At 42.2% G+C, this 15,717-nt stretch overlaps 1 protein-coding gene across 1 annotated transcript in view; it reads right to left on the minus strand.

Moving 5' to 3' along the window:
• Nucleotides 1-15,717, minus strand: part of drp2 (dystrophin related protein 2) — a 411,043-nt gene that overhangs the window by 152,093 nt on the left and 243,233 nt on the right. The window contains exons 5-6 of the mRNA XM_061930041.2: nucleotides 7,941-8,061; nucleotides 48-144 (exon numbers count right to left, since the gene is read on the minus strand). Coding sequence (XP_061786025.2) covers nucleotides 48-144; nucleotides 7,941-8,061 — 218 coding nt within the window. The remainder of the gene's footprint in view (nucleotides 1-47; nucleotides 145-7,940; nucleotides 8,062-15,717) is intronic.

Raw genomic sequence — 15,717 nt, forward strand, 5'->3', positions numbered from 1 at the left:
CCAAGCAAGAAGAGACTAGAAGGTGATACCAACAATGAGGACCTGACCTGTGTCGGTCCACACAGCGTGCGGTCAGCTTCTCCCACAGGTCGCTCGCCACGTTGGCTTGTTTCCACACCGACCGGCTCACGTTCAACATCGCGTCTGTGGAGAGAAGGTCAAGGTCAAGGTCAGAGGGGAAGGTCACAGGGGTGTAACTTAAAGGAGCAACACAAGTGGACTTTATACGCTTAAATGTCTTTCTTTGTGTCCATGAAAGCATGTCCACGTGTGTGTACAATTCTAAAAGGGTTCTTCTACAAGGGCTGAGGTTCTAACTGGAACCATTTGCTTCTGAAAAACCCTTTCCCGAAGAAAGGGTTTTTCAAGGGTTCTTGGTAACGCTAATGGTTCCAGTAAGAACCATTTTGATCCAGAGAACCCTTTAAAACCCCTTTTCTGAATAATTGGTTTTAAAAGGGTTCTCACTAACACTAAGGGTTCCAGTAAGAACTATTTTGATCCAGAGAACCGTTTTTGGAAGAAAGAGTTCTTCAGGGATTGTTGAAAGCATGGGTAAGATCCTGTGTCACCAGGGACATACTTCCTGATAACATTTGCCAATAATGGTGCCTATCTTTAAATAAATGTTTTTCTCATTAAAATGTTTGTTCAATGTCAACATGATAAATGACCACAATATAATATGAACTAAACTGATCTGTAGAATACAATATGGTTCTTTATAGAACCCTCAGAAGACAAGACGGTTATCGGTGAAAACCTTTGAAAAGGGATGTTTTTAGAACCCCCTGTGTCAGGTCTAGATGAAACCCTTGAAACATGAAAGAGCTCTTTGTGGAACTCCCGTGTGGGTTCTAGATGAAACCCTTGAAACATGAAAGGGTTCTTAGTGGAACTCCCTGCATGGGTTCTAGATGAAACCCTTGACAAACGAAAGGGTTCTTAGTGGAACTCCCTGTGTGGGTTCTAGATGAAAGTCTTGAAATACAAAAGGGTTCTTAGTGGAACTCCCTGTGTGGGTTCTAGATGAAACCCTTGAAATACGAAAGGGTTCTTAGTGGAACTCCCTGTGTGGGTTCTAAATGAAACCCTTGAAATACGAAAGGGTTCTTAGTGGAACTCCCTGTGTGGGTTCTAGATGAAACCCTTGAAACATGAAAGGGTTCTTAGTGGAACTCCCTGCATGGGTTCTAGATGAAACCCTTGACAAACGAAAGGGTTCTTAGTGGAACTCCCTGTGTGGGTTCTAGATGAAACCCTTGAAATACGAAAGGGTTCTTAGTGGAACTCCCTGTGTGGGTTCTAAATGAAACCCTTGAAATACGAAAGGGTTCTTAGTGGAACTCCCTGTGTGGGTTCTAAATGAAACCCTTGAAATACGAAAGGGTTCTTAGTGGAACTCCCTGTGTGGGTTCTAGATGAAACCCTTGAAACATGAAAGGGTTCTTAGTGGAACTCCCTGCATGGGTTCTAGATGAAACCCTTGACAAACGAAAGGGTTCTTAGTGGAACTCCCTGTGTGGGTTCTAGATGAAACCCTTGAAATACGAAAGGGTTCTTAGTGGAACTCCCTGTGTGGGTTCTAGATGAAAGTCTTGAAATACAAAAGGGTTCTTAGTGGAACTCCCTGTGTGGGTTCTAGATGAAACCCTTGAAATACGAAAGGGTTCTTAGTGGAACTCCCTGCGTGGGTTCTAGATGAAAGTCTTGAAATACAAAAGGGTTCTTAGTGGAACTCCCTGTGTGGGTTCTAGATGAAACCCTTGAAATACGAAAGGGTTCTTAGTGGAACTCCCTGTGTGGGTTCTAAATGAAACCCTTGAAATACGAAAGGGTTCTTAGTGGAACTCCCTGTGTGGGTTCTAGATGAAACCCTTGAAACATGAAAGGGTTCTTAGTGGAACTCCCTGCATGGGTTCTAGATGAAACCCTTGACAAACGAAAGGGTTCTTAGTGGAACTCCCTGTGTGGGTTCTAGATGAAACCCTTGAAATACGAAAGGGTTCTTAGTGGAACTCCCTGTGTGGGTTCTAAATGAAACCCTTGAAATACGAAAGGGTTCTTAGTGGAACTCCCTGTGTGGGTTCTAAATGAAACCCTTCAAATACGAAAGGGTTCTTAGTGGAACTCCCTGTGTGGGTTCTAGATGAAACCCTTGACAAACGAAAGGGTTCTTAGTGGAACTCCCTGTGTGGGTTCTAGATGAAACCCTTGAAATACGAAAGGGTTCTTAGTGGAACTCCCTGTGTGGGTTCTAAATGAAACCCTTGAAATACGAAAGGGTTCTTAGTGGAACTCCCTGTGTGGGTTCTAGATGAAACCCTTGAAATACGAAAGGGTTCTTAGTGGAACTCCCTGTGTGGGTTCTAAATGAAACCCTTGAAATACGAAAGGGTTCTTAGTGGAACTCCCTGTGTGGGTTCTAGATGAAACCCTTGAAACATGAAAGGGTTCTTAGTGGAACTCCCTGCGTGGGTTCTTTGTAGAACCTCTCATGGGGGGTTCTGGGTGGAACCTTACACAAACAGTTCTAGGTAGAACCCTCCAAAAGGGTTCCAGGTGGAACCTTTACAAAAAGGTTCTACCTGGAGCCAAAAAGGGTTCTCCTATGAGGACGAGCCGAAGAACCTTATATGGTTCTACTTAGCACTTTTATTTCTAAGAGTGTAGAGTGTAAAACCAAGTGGACTTTATATGTTTAATTGTGTTTCATTGTCTCCATTAAATCATATCCAATTGTATTTACAATCTACAAATTATGTCAAAAAACAGTTCGTACATCACAAACGCCACAAATTCAGTCAGCCGTTTTGAATATTTCGCTCCGAATACATTATGTAGTTTCCATGGATTCTACACCACTGTGGTAACGCTTCTGCACTCTGACCACATTATTAGAGCAGTCATACTGGAAATAAAAAAGATGTGCTGTTTATCATTCACAACCCTTATGTAAGACAAAAACACATGTTTGTATGCATTCTAAATGGTAAATAAATATCTAACAATTGAGTCAACAGATGGAAGGTCCTCTCATTATACATCCAGAAAGTGCCAACAATACTCCGTTTACATGTGGTGACCTGAAAATGAACCAAATATGATATGATATTGATATTGTTATTGTCAGCGCTAACGCAGACAGACTATTTTAGCGGTGCATTGATAGCAGTGAGCTAATGCTAGCTTACGCTGCTATTGTTGACACACTGAGGCTGCTTCTGCTTGGTCTCAAACTTGCTAAAAGTACATTCTGATTTATAATTCACGCATCTCTCACCTGCTACTAGACAAATGTGGCCATGGACCCACAGGCTGGTCCACTTTCACATCCCCGAGGTGGTGAAAAAGACAAAAATATGCTTGTTGCAGAACATTTTTTTTTAACCTTTCGTGAGGATTGTGATTGAAACTTCATCCAAACGGAATTATGTGGGCGTCTTGTCTGTCGACATCCCAGCGAGAGTGGAAATATCATACCTGCCAACTGTTTGAAATCAGAAAAACCTAGTAGCCAGGGTCCAGGGGCCACAGGCCCCGGTAGGTCCAGGACAAAGTCCTGGTGGGGGGTTCAGGCTTCGCCCCCCGACGCAAAATGATTATTAGCATTCAGACAGGTTAAAATGTTGCTAAAACCATCACTTTTCTATCAGTCACAGTGACTTTTCAAAACAAAAATATTACAGCAAAAATCATATGGGTTGATTGACATGTTTATTCTGTAAGCTAACTTCAATAGTTTGAAATTATTTTGACAGTTAATGCCAGTTATCCTGTCAACCTTTCACAAGACTTAAGTACTGGTAAAACAGTACTAAACAATTCCATTAAAAAAAAATTGGTGTCATTATTAACTTTCTGTCCAAGCTTGTATAATCTACTGCCTTGTTCAATTGTAAAAAATATTCTGTGCCTAAAATTCACATTTCTATCACAATTATCATACTGTAAACATGGTAAGCTAACTTCATTCAAATTAATAGTCCTGTCAATAGCATGGAATTACAATTCAAATGTCGTTTTTTTGTAAGCCTTTCAAAAGAATTCAAAATATGAAAAATTTATGAAAATTAATTTACCGTATTTTCCGCACTATAAGGCGCACCTAAAAACCACACATTTTCTCAAAAGCTGACAGTGCGCCTTATAACCCGGTGCGCTTTGTATATGGATAAATATTAAGATTCATTTTCATAAAGTTTCGGTCTCGCAACTTCGGTAAACAGCCGCCATCTTTTTTCCCGGTAGAACAGGAAGCGCTTCTTCTTCTACGCAAGCAACCGCCAAGGTAAGCACCCGCCCCCATAGAACAGGAAGCGCTTCTTCTTCTGCTGTAAGCAACCACCCGCCCGCGTAGAAGAAGAAAAAGCGCGCGGATATTATCATTTCCTTTGTGTGTTTACATCTGTAAAGACCATAAAATGGCTCCTACTAAACGACAGGGATCCGGTTCATGAAAAGACGCAATCTCTCCATCCGCACACGGATTACTATTTCACAGCAACTGATATTCCTGTGAACCGCACTGTGGATACAACGGGAGCACGTACGGTGAATATTCGCACCACAGGGAATGAGAAGTCATCCTTCACTGTGGTTCTAGCTTGCCATGCTAATGGCCAGAAACTTCCACCCATGGTGATATTCAAAAGGAAGACCTTGCCAAAAGAGACCTTTCCAGCCGGCGTCATCATAAAAGCTAACTCGAAGGGATGGATGAAGAAAAGATGAGCGAGTGGTTAAGGTAAGTTTAAGTTTACGCGAAGAGGCCGGGTGGCTTTTTTCACGCAGCTTCGTCCATGTTGATATACGACTCCATGCGCGCCCACATCACGCTGGTTTTAATATATTATTAAAGTTTGACTGACCTATCTGACTGTTTTTTTGACATTCCTTTAGCGCAGTTAGATGCGGCTTACAACACGGGGCGGCTTATAGGTGGACAAAGTTTTGAAATATGCCGTTCATTGAAGGCGCGGCTTATAACCCAGGGCGCCTTATGGTGCGGAAAATACGGTAAGCCATCAGACACTTGAAAAGTGGCACATCACATCTCTAATGTAATCATTTTAACTTTTCAACAGAAATAGCACTGCAAAAATATTAAGGACATACTTCTGTATTTTGGTAGTTATGCTGTCAACATTTAACAAGATTTCTTCAACTTGGACTTGAAAGCATAAATAGTATAAACACTTTTAACAGTATAACAGTACTAAACAATTCCAATAGATAACATTGGTGTCATTACCTTTTTGTGGCTAAAATCCAAATGTATCCAAAGAATCTGTTTGGGCGATGAAAAACGTTGAAAGTTTTCCACTTGTATCGCTAGCAACGGCATTAGACTTGTGTTTTTTTGTCCCAACGTGGTCTTTTACATCGCTAATTCCTCCGTGTCCGATCGAAAAATCTTGTCTGCACAAGGTGCAATTCGCGTAGTTTTCACCCTTTTTGGAACGGATAATTATTCCCGGATAGGCTTTTGAATATTCTTCACGGAATGACTGCAGTTTTCTTTTCGGTTTAAGACTCGCTTGCGATTTTTCTCCGGCTGATTCCATGATCGTTCGCTCGTTTGGAAACAATGGCAACTGGTGCCTCGTGCTTGGCAGCGGTGCTATAAATACCGTATTTTCCGTACTATTAGCCGCACCTAAAAACCACAAATTTACTCAAAAGCTGACAGTGCGGCTTTTAACCCGGTGCGCTTTATATATGGATAAATATTAAGATTCATTTTCATAAAGTTTCGGTCTCGCAACTTCGGTAAACAGCCGCCATCTTTTTTCCCGGTAGAACAGGAAGCGCTTCTTCTTCTACGCAAGCAACCGCCAAGGTAAGCACCCGCCCCCATAGAACAGGAAGCGCTTCTTCTTCTACTGTAAGCAACCACCCGCCCGCGTAGAAGAAGAAAAAGTGCGCGGATATCACCGTACGTTTCATTTCCTTTGTGTGTTTACATCTGTAAAGACCACAAAATGGCTCCTACAAAGCGACAAGGATCCGGTTCATGAAAAGACGCAATCTCTCCATCCGCACACGGACTACTATTTCACAGCAACTGCCTAAAGACTTTCAAGAAAAGCTGGCTACTTTCCGTGCATATTGTAAAAACAAGATAGCTGAAAAAAAGATCCGGCCAGAGAACATTATCAACATGGACGAGGTTCCACTGACTTTTGATATTCCTGTGAACCGCACTGTGGATACAACGGGAGCACGTACGGTGAATATTCGCACCACAGGGAATGAGAAGTCATCCTTCACTGTGGTTCTAGCTTGCCATGCTAATGGCCAGAAACTTCCACCCATGGATTTATTCAAAAGGAAGACCTTGCCAAAAGAGACCTTTCCAGCCGGCGTCATCATAAAAGCTAACTCGAAGGGACGGATGAAGAAAAGATGGCCTAGTGGTTAGAGTGTCCGCCCTGAGATCGGTAGGTTGTGAGTTCAAATCCCGGCCGAGTCATACCAAAGACTATAAAAATGGGAGCCATTACCTCCCTGCTTGGCACTCAGCATCAAGGGTTGGAATTGGGGGTTAAATCACCAAAATGATTCCCGGGCGCGGCCACCGCTGCTGCCCACTGCTCCCCTCACCTCCCTGGGGGTGATCAAGGGTGATGGGTCAAATGCAGAGAATAATCTCGCCACACCTAGTGTGTGTGTGACAATCATTGGTACTTTAACTTTAACTTTATGAGCGAGTGGTTAAGGGTCCATGTTGATATACGTATGTTTGTGATTGCACATTTGCGTACATTTTGGGAGTGAACAGAGTTGTTAGAACGCTGGTTTTTAATATATTATTAAAGTTTGACTGACCTATCTGACTGTTTTTTTGACATTCCTTTAGCGCAGTTAGATGCGGCTTACAACACGGGGCGGTTTATAGGTGGACAAAGTTTTGAAATATGCCGTTCATTGAAGGCGCGGCTTTTAACCCAGGGCGCCTTATGGTGCGGAAAATACGGTAGCCTCGCGCATGGCATTCGGAATGGCTCGATAGGAAGTTACGGGAAGCAGTGTCGATTGTCATTGTTGTTACGCGATTTCGTGAATAAAACTTAAAAAAAAAAAAATTTTTTTTAATTAATGAGAAACCGTATTTTTTATCACTGCAACCGTAACCCGGAATAGGTTGATGAAAACCGTACTAATTACGGGAAAACCGGAGTAGTTGGCAGGTATGAAATATTACACTAAATGTTTGTTTTATTGTGGTTTAAAATGGTTATTTGAATGTGTAGCACCTAGCAATGCTATAGTGTCACAATGAAACTGCATCCAGGTAGCAGACGGCTTCTAAAACGTATTACTCGTCCTCTTTATGTTCAGGCTCAAAAATATAAGGTCCTGGATCATAATTTTTCCCATTAGTAGGTGGGTCAGAAAAAAATCTATATTTGAATGAAATGTGATTTGAATTTGTAGCATTTTTTTGTTTAAATATGTTCTGTCCAGCCACTTAATTAAATGTTTGTGTAGAATTAAAAACATCCCTTAAGTAATAGTCAAAAGTATGAGAGCTGTTTATGTATTTGATTAAGGAATGTAGTTCATCATAGGACTGGCATCCAATGTTACTAAAAAGTCTTCATTTTGAATTGAGAATGGTTTTGAACCAAGAACTAAATCCAATCTAATTGTCCTCACAGCCTTGTTCATTAGCATTGTTGTTGATGGGGAAGGGATCTGTGCTTCCTCCTCTACATCACGCGATCACATGACTGCTTTCCTCATTATCTCTCTGTGAGATGAATACTATTTTGATCTATTTACTCACACAGCTTGCAAGACTTTAGGTGGCATACATCAGATAAATATTATTATTCATCTCGAGGCAACTCCGCTGTGCTACTTTCAAGTGTTTTCCTCCTCTTGACATGATTATTTACTATCCAAGCATCGGTTTATGAAGCAGTTGAGCTGACCTTTGCCCTCAGCCGGAGTCTCCTCAGGTTCCTGGAAGGGATGCTGAGCCAGGAAGGACTGGGCGGACTCCAGCACCGAGTAGATGAACGGTCCTCGAGACTTGACGTCCTCCATGAAAGCCTGGCCAGAGTAAAAGGAAAGAAAAGGAAAAGTGCTTCCAATAAAAGCCGAGGAGGGAATGACTGGATGATTCACACCACAACCTTTCACCGGGACAAAAAGTGTGTTTTGTAATTGAAACAAGTTGATTTGTTGGTGTATTTACTTGGCCGGGGGGAGGGGGGAGTACCTGAGGAGGGACCAACACATACACTATTTACAGTCCTCACAAGTGCATGTGACGGATGTCTGACCTGGTCTACACTCTTAGAAATAAGGGTTCTAAAAGGGTTCTTCTACAAGGGCTGAGGTTCTAACTGGAACCATTTGCTTCTGAAAAACCCTTTCCCGAAGAAAGGGTTTTTCAAGGGTTCTTGGTAACGCTAATGGTTCCAGTAAGAACCATTTTGATCCAGAGAACCCTTTAAAACCCCTTTTCTGAATAATTGGTTTTAAAGGGGTTCTCACTAACACTAAGGGTTCCAGTAAGAACTATTTTGATCCAGAGAACCGTTTTTGGAAGAAAGAGTTCTTCAGGGATTGTTGAAAGCATGGGTAAGATCCTGTGTCACCAGGGACATACTTCCTGATAACATTTGCCAATAATGGTGCCTATCTTTAAATAAATGTTTTTCTCATTAAAATGTTTGTTCAATGTCAACATGATAAATGACCACAATATAATATGAACTAAACTGATCTGTAGAATACAATATGGTTCTTTATAGAACCCTCAGAAGACAAGACGGTTATCGGTGAAAACCTTTGAAAAGGGATGTTTTAGAACCCCCTGTGTCAGGTCTAGATGAAACCCTTGAAACATGAAAGAGTTCTTTGTGGAACTCCCTGTGTGGGTTCTAGATGAAACCCTTGAAACCTGAAAGGGTTCTTAGTGGAACTCCCTGCATGGGTTCTAGATGAAACCCTTGACAAACGAAAGGGTTCTTAGTGGAACTCCCTGTGTGGGTTCTAGATGAAACCCTTGAAATACGAAAGGGTTCTGAGTGGAAATCCCTGCGTGGGTTCTAGATGAAAGTCTTGAAATACAAAAGGGTTCTTAGTGGAACTCCCTGTGTGTGTTCTAGATGAAACCCTTGAAATACGAAAGGGTTCTTAGTGGAACTCCCTGCGTGGGTTCTAGTTGAAAGTCTTGAAATACAAAAGGGTTCTTAGTGGAACTCCCTGTGTGGGTTCTAGATGAAACCCTTGAAATATGAAAGGGTTCTCAGTGGAATTCCCTGTGTGGGTTCTAAATGAAACCCTTGAAATATGAAAGGGTTCTTAGTGGAACTCCCTGCGTGGGTTCTAGATGAAAGTCTTGAAATACAAAAGGGTTCTTAGTGGAACTCCCTGTGTGGGTTCTAGATGAAACCCTTGAAACATGAAAGGGTTCTTAGTGGAACTCCCTGCGTGGGTTCTAGATGAAAGTCTTGAAATACAAAAGGGTTCTTAGTGGAACTCCCTGTGTGGGTTCTAGATGAAACCCTTGAAATATGAAAGGGTTCTTAGTGGAACTCCCTGTGTGGGTTCTAAATGAAACCCTTGAAATACGAAAGGGTTCTTAGTGGAACTCCCTGCGTGGGTTCTAGATGAAAGTCTTGAAATACAAAAGGGTTCTTAGTGGAACTCCCTGTGTGGGTTCTAGATGAAACCCTTGAAATACGAAAGGGTTCTTAGTGGAACTCCCTGTGTGGGTTCTAGATGAAACCCTTGAAACATGAAAGGGTTCTTAGTGTAACTCCCTGCGTGGGTTCTAAATGAAACCCTTGAAATACGAAAGGGTTCTTAGTGGAACTCCCTGTGTTGGTTCTAGATGAAACCCTTGAAACATGAAAGGGTTCTTAGTGGAACTCTCTGCGTGGGTTCTAGATGAAAGTCTTGAAATACAAAAGGGTTCTTAGTGGAACTCCCTGTGTGGGTTCTAGATGAAATCCTTGAAATATGAAAGGGTTCTTAGTGGAACTCCCTGTGTGGGTTCTAAATGAAACCCTTGAAATACGAAAGGGTTCTTAGTGGAACTCCCTGCGTGGGTTCTAGATGAAAGTCTTGAAATACAAAAGGGTTCTTAGTGGAACTCCCTGTGTGGGTTCTAGATGAAACCCTTGAAACATGAAAGGGTTCTTAGTGGAACTCCCTGCGTGGGTTCTAGATGAAAGTCTTGAAATACAAAAGGGTTCTTAGTGGAACTCCCTGTGTGGGTTCTAGATGAAACCCTTGAAATACGAAAGGGTTCTTAGTGGAACTCCCTGTGTGGGTTCTAGATGAAACCCTTGAAATACGAAAGGGTTCTTAGTGGAACTCCCTGTGTGGGTTCTAGATGAAACCCTTGAAACATGAAAGGGTTCTTAGTGGAACTCCCTGCGTGGGTTCTAGATGAAAGTCTTGAAATACAAAAGGGTTCTTAGTGGAACTCCCTGTGTGGGTTCTAGATGAAACCCTTGAAATACGAAAGGGTTCTTAGTGGAACTCCCTGTGTGGGTTCTAAATGAAACCCTTGAAATAAGAAAGGGTTCTTAGTGGAACTCCCTGCGTGGGTTCTAGATGAAAGTCTTGAAATACAAAAGGGTTCTTAGTGGAACTCCCTGTGTGGGTTCTAGATGAAACCCTTGAAATACGAAAGGGTTCTTAGTGGAACTCCCTGTGTGGGTTCTAGATGAAACCCTTGAAACATGAAAGGGTTCTTAGTGGAACTCCCTGCGTGGGTTCTTTGTAGAACCTCTCATGGGGGGTTCTGGGTGGAACCTTACACACACAGTTCTAGGTAGAACCCTCCAAAAGGGTTCCAGGTGGAACCTTTATAAAAAGGTTCTACCTGGAGCCAAAAAGGGTTCTCCTATGAGGACGAGCCGAAGAACCTTATATGGTTCTACTTAGCACTTTTATTTCTAAGAGTGTACCTTCTGACCTGGTCTACCTTCTCCTGGTGGACTCTCTGCTGCTGCTGTCACCGTGTGGACATACCACTCCTTCAGCTGCCAACTAAGACACATTTCTGGAGGGCCACTTTGAAAAAGAATGCGGGAGAAAGCGGATGGATCTAATGCAGGCCCAGGTCTGGTCTAATGAGCTTTTCTGAACGCCCCCGAGCCACAGGTGGTGACGATCTAGTGAGGCCAAGATGCCTTCCAAGCCTCTACCTCATGTTCACCCTTCTACTCATGTTCATCCTTCCACCTCATGTTCATCCACCCAGGCTGCCTGTTGTCTCCATCCTCTTCCAGGCTGCTGTGCTGCCCAAGAGGAGATGATTCCTGGACCATCTGTCATGTTGAAACTTTAATTGAGTCTCAGTTTCACACTGAGAGGTTTGGTCTTTGGCTGAAGGAACATTAAGAGCAAAGCCTTCAGATCAGATTAGGCTGAATTATGCACGGCGTGGAGAATTCCTCCGAGAGGAAATGACTTCAATGAGTTGAGCGCAACATGTTGCTGGCATCCCATCTCCTCCTCCCCCAGGACGGACCCTCTGTGTGGTCTGCAGACGGAAAGAAAGAGAATTTCTCTTCTTTCTTCACACGAGGCCCAGAAAGAATGTGAAGAAAGAAAAAAAAAAAAAATCCAGAAGAAAATGTGACGCTCTCACCCATCAAAACGGTTTCTCACCCCAAATCCCCTCATGGAGCTAACTCTGCTAAAGCAAGACACCAGCTAACACACAAGAAGTCATCCCTCGACACACAAAGAGACGTCGCAATAAATCCACTTAAGATCAATAATTCACATTTCTTAAAACACTTCAACTCTCCACAGGAAAGCAGGAGGCAATTTTCCATCTCTGCTTTGTTGGGGGAAGTTTTAGAGCAAGCGAGTGCTTGGAAAGGTGGCAGATTATGAACATGGAAGGGAGGGCACATGTAGTTATTTTGCAATCATCTCACTTTACACCAAAGCCAATGTGACTGAACAGTGAGAGGAGTCCCTCAAGGCTCAGTGCTTGGACTCCTGCTATTACAACTTGCTTCTGGTTCTATCTTTGCAACACACTCAACTCTTCTAGGGATGGCGGCTTCTCCGCATGAGATGACATCGCACTGTGCTACTTCTGACCTCAGTGCGACATCACACACTTCTGACCTCAGTGCGACATCACACACCATACACTCAGTCGGCTGGGGGGGGGGGGGACTCCTCATGAACACACCAATGCAGCGCTGATGAGGAGCTGCAGAAAGACACACTCGTGCTTTGGAGAAAAACCTCGTCTTTGGGCGATGTCTCGTTACATACAACACCCCAAAAGCAGTGAAGTTGTCACCTTGTGTAAATGGTCAATAGAAAGAGAATACAATGACACCCTAAGAATACACCCCTCAGTATTTACTATAAATCTACCACACTACATACCAATGACACCCTAAGAATACACCCCTCTGTAGTGACTATAAATCTACCACACTACATACCAGTGACAACCTAAGAATACACCACTCTGTATCGACTATAAATCTACCACACTACATACAAATGACACCCTGAGAATACACCTCTCTGTATTGACTATAAATCTACCACACTACATACCAATGACACCCTGAGAATACACCCCCCTGTATTGACTATATATCTACTACACTACATACCAATGACACCCTGAGAATACACCTCTCTTTATTGACTATAAATCTACCACACTACATACAGGTGACACCCTGAGAATACACCCCTCAGTATTGACTATAAATCTACCACACTACATACCAATGACACCCTAAGAATGCACCCCTCTGTATTGACTATAAATCTACCACACTACATACCAGTGACACCCTAAGAATACACCCCTCTGTATTGACTATAAATCTACCACACTACATACCAGTGACACCCTAAGATTACACCCCTCTGTATTTACTATAAATCTACCACACTACATACCAATGACACCCTAAGAATACACCCCTCTGTAGTGACTAAAAATTTACTACACTACATACCAATGACACCCTAAGAATACACCCCTCTGTAGTGACTATACATCTACCACACTACATACCAATGACACCCTGAGAATACACCTCTCTTTATTGACTATAAATCTACCACACTACATACAGGTGACACCCTGAGAATACACCCCTCAGTATTGACTATAAATCTACCACACTACATACCAATGACACCCTGAGAATACACCCCTCTGTATTGACTATAAATCTACCACACTACATACCAATGACACCCTGAGAATACACCCCTCTGTATTGACTATAAATCTACCACACTACATACCAATGACACCCTGAGAATACACCCCTCTGTATTGACTATAAATCTACCACACTACATACCAATGACACCCTGAGAATACACCTCTCTGTATTGACTATAAATCTACCACACTACATACCAATGACACCCTAAGAATGCACCCCTCTGTATTGACTATAAATCTACCACACTACATACCAGTGACACCCTAAGAATACACCCCTCTGTATTGACTATAAATCTACCACACTACATACCAATGACACCCTAAGAATACACCCCTCTGTAGTGACTATAAATCTACTACACTACATACCAATGACACCCTAAGAATACACCCCTCTGTAGTGACTATACATCTACCACACTACATACCAATGACACCCTGAGAATACACCTCTCTTTATTGACTATAAATCTACCACACTACATACAGGTGACACCCTGAGAATACACCCCTCAGTATTGACTATAAATCTACCACACTACATACCAATGACACCCTAAGAATACACCCCTCTGTATTGACTATAAATCTACCACACTACATACCAATGACACCCTGAGAATACACCCCTCTGTATTGACCATAAATCTACCACACTACATACCAATGACACCCTAAGAATACACCCCTCTGTAGTGACTACAAATCTACCACACTACATACCAATGACACCCTAAGAATACACCCCTCTGTAGTGACTATACATCTACCACACTACATACCGGTGACACCCTGAGAAGACACCCTTCAGTATTGACTATAAATCTACAACACTACATACCAATGACACCCTAACAGTACACCCCTCTGTATTGACTATAAATCTACTACACTACATACCAATGACACCCTGAGAATACACCTCTCTGTATTGACTATAAATCTACTACACTACATACCAATGACACCCTAAGAATACACCCCTCTGTAGTGACTATAAATCTACCACACTACATACCAGTGACAACCTAAGAATACACCACTCTGTATTGACTATAAATCTACCACACTACATACCAATGACACCCTGAGAATACACCCCTCTGTATTGACTATAAATCTACCACACTACATACCAATGACACCCTGAGAATAAACCCCTCTGTATTGACTATAAATCTACCACACTACATACCAATGACACCCTGAGAATACACCCCTCTGTATTGACTATAAATCTACCACACTACATACCAATGACACCCTAAGAGTACACTCCTCTGTAGTGACTATACATCTACCACACTACATACCAATGACACCCTGAGAATACACCCCTCTGTATTGACTATAAATCTACCACACTACATACCAATGACACCCTGAGAATACACCCCTCTGTATCGACTATAAATCTACCACACTACATACCAATGACACCCTGAGAATACACCCCTCTGTATTGACTATAAATCTACTACACTACATACCAATGAAACCCTAAGAATACACCCCTCTGTAGTGACTATAAATCTACTACACTACATACCAGTGACAACCTAAGAATACACCACTCTGTATTGACTATAAATCTACCACACTACATACCAATGACAACCTAAGAATACACCCCTCTGTATTGACTATAAATCTACCACACTACATACCAATGACACCCTAAGAATACACCCCTCTGTAGTGACTATACATCTACCACACTACATACCGGTGACACCCTGAGAAGACACCCTTCAGTATTGACTATAAATCTACAACACTACATACCAATGACACCCTAACAGTACACCCCTCTGTATTGACTATAAATCTACTACACTACATACCAATGACACCCTGAGAATACACCCCTCTGTATTGACTATAAATCTACCACACTACATACCAATGACACCCTGAGAATACACCTCTCTGTATTGACTATAAATCTACTACACTACATACCAATGACACCCTAAGAATACACCCCTCTGTAGTGACTATAAATCTACCACACTACATACCAGTGACAACCTAAGAATACACCACTCTGTATTGACTATAAATCTACCACACTACATACCAATGACACCCTGAGAATACACCTCTCTGTATTGACTATAAATCTACCACACTACATACCAATGACACCCTGAGAATACACCCCCCTGTATTGACTATATATCTACCACACTACATACCAGTGACACCCTAAGAATACACCCCTCTGTATTGACTATAAATCTACCACACTACATACCAGTGACACCCTAAGATTACACCCCTCTGTATTTACTATAAATCTACCACACTACATACCAATGACACCCTAAGAATACACCCCTCTGTAGTGACTATAAATCTACTATACTACATACCAATGACACCCTAAGAATACACCCCTCTGTAGTGACTATACATCTACCACACTACATACCAATGACACCCTGAGAATACACCCCTCTGTATTGACTATAAATCTACCACACTACATACCAGTGACACCCTAAGATTACACCCCTCTG

Source organism: Nerophis lumbriciformis, linkage group LG36 (genome assembly GCF_033978685.3).
Source record: "Nerophis lumbriciformis linkage group LG36, RoL_Nlum_v2.1, whole genome shotgun sequence".
Classification (NCBI taxonomy): Eukaryota; Metazoa; Chordata; class Actinopteri; order Syngnathiformes; family Syngnathidae; genus Nerophis; species Nerophis lumbriciformis.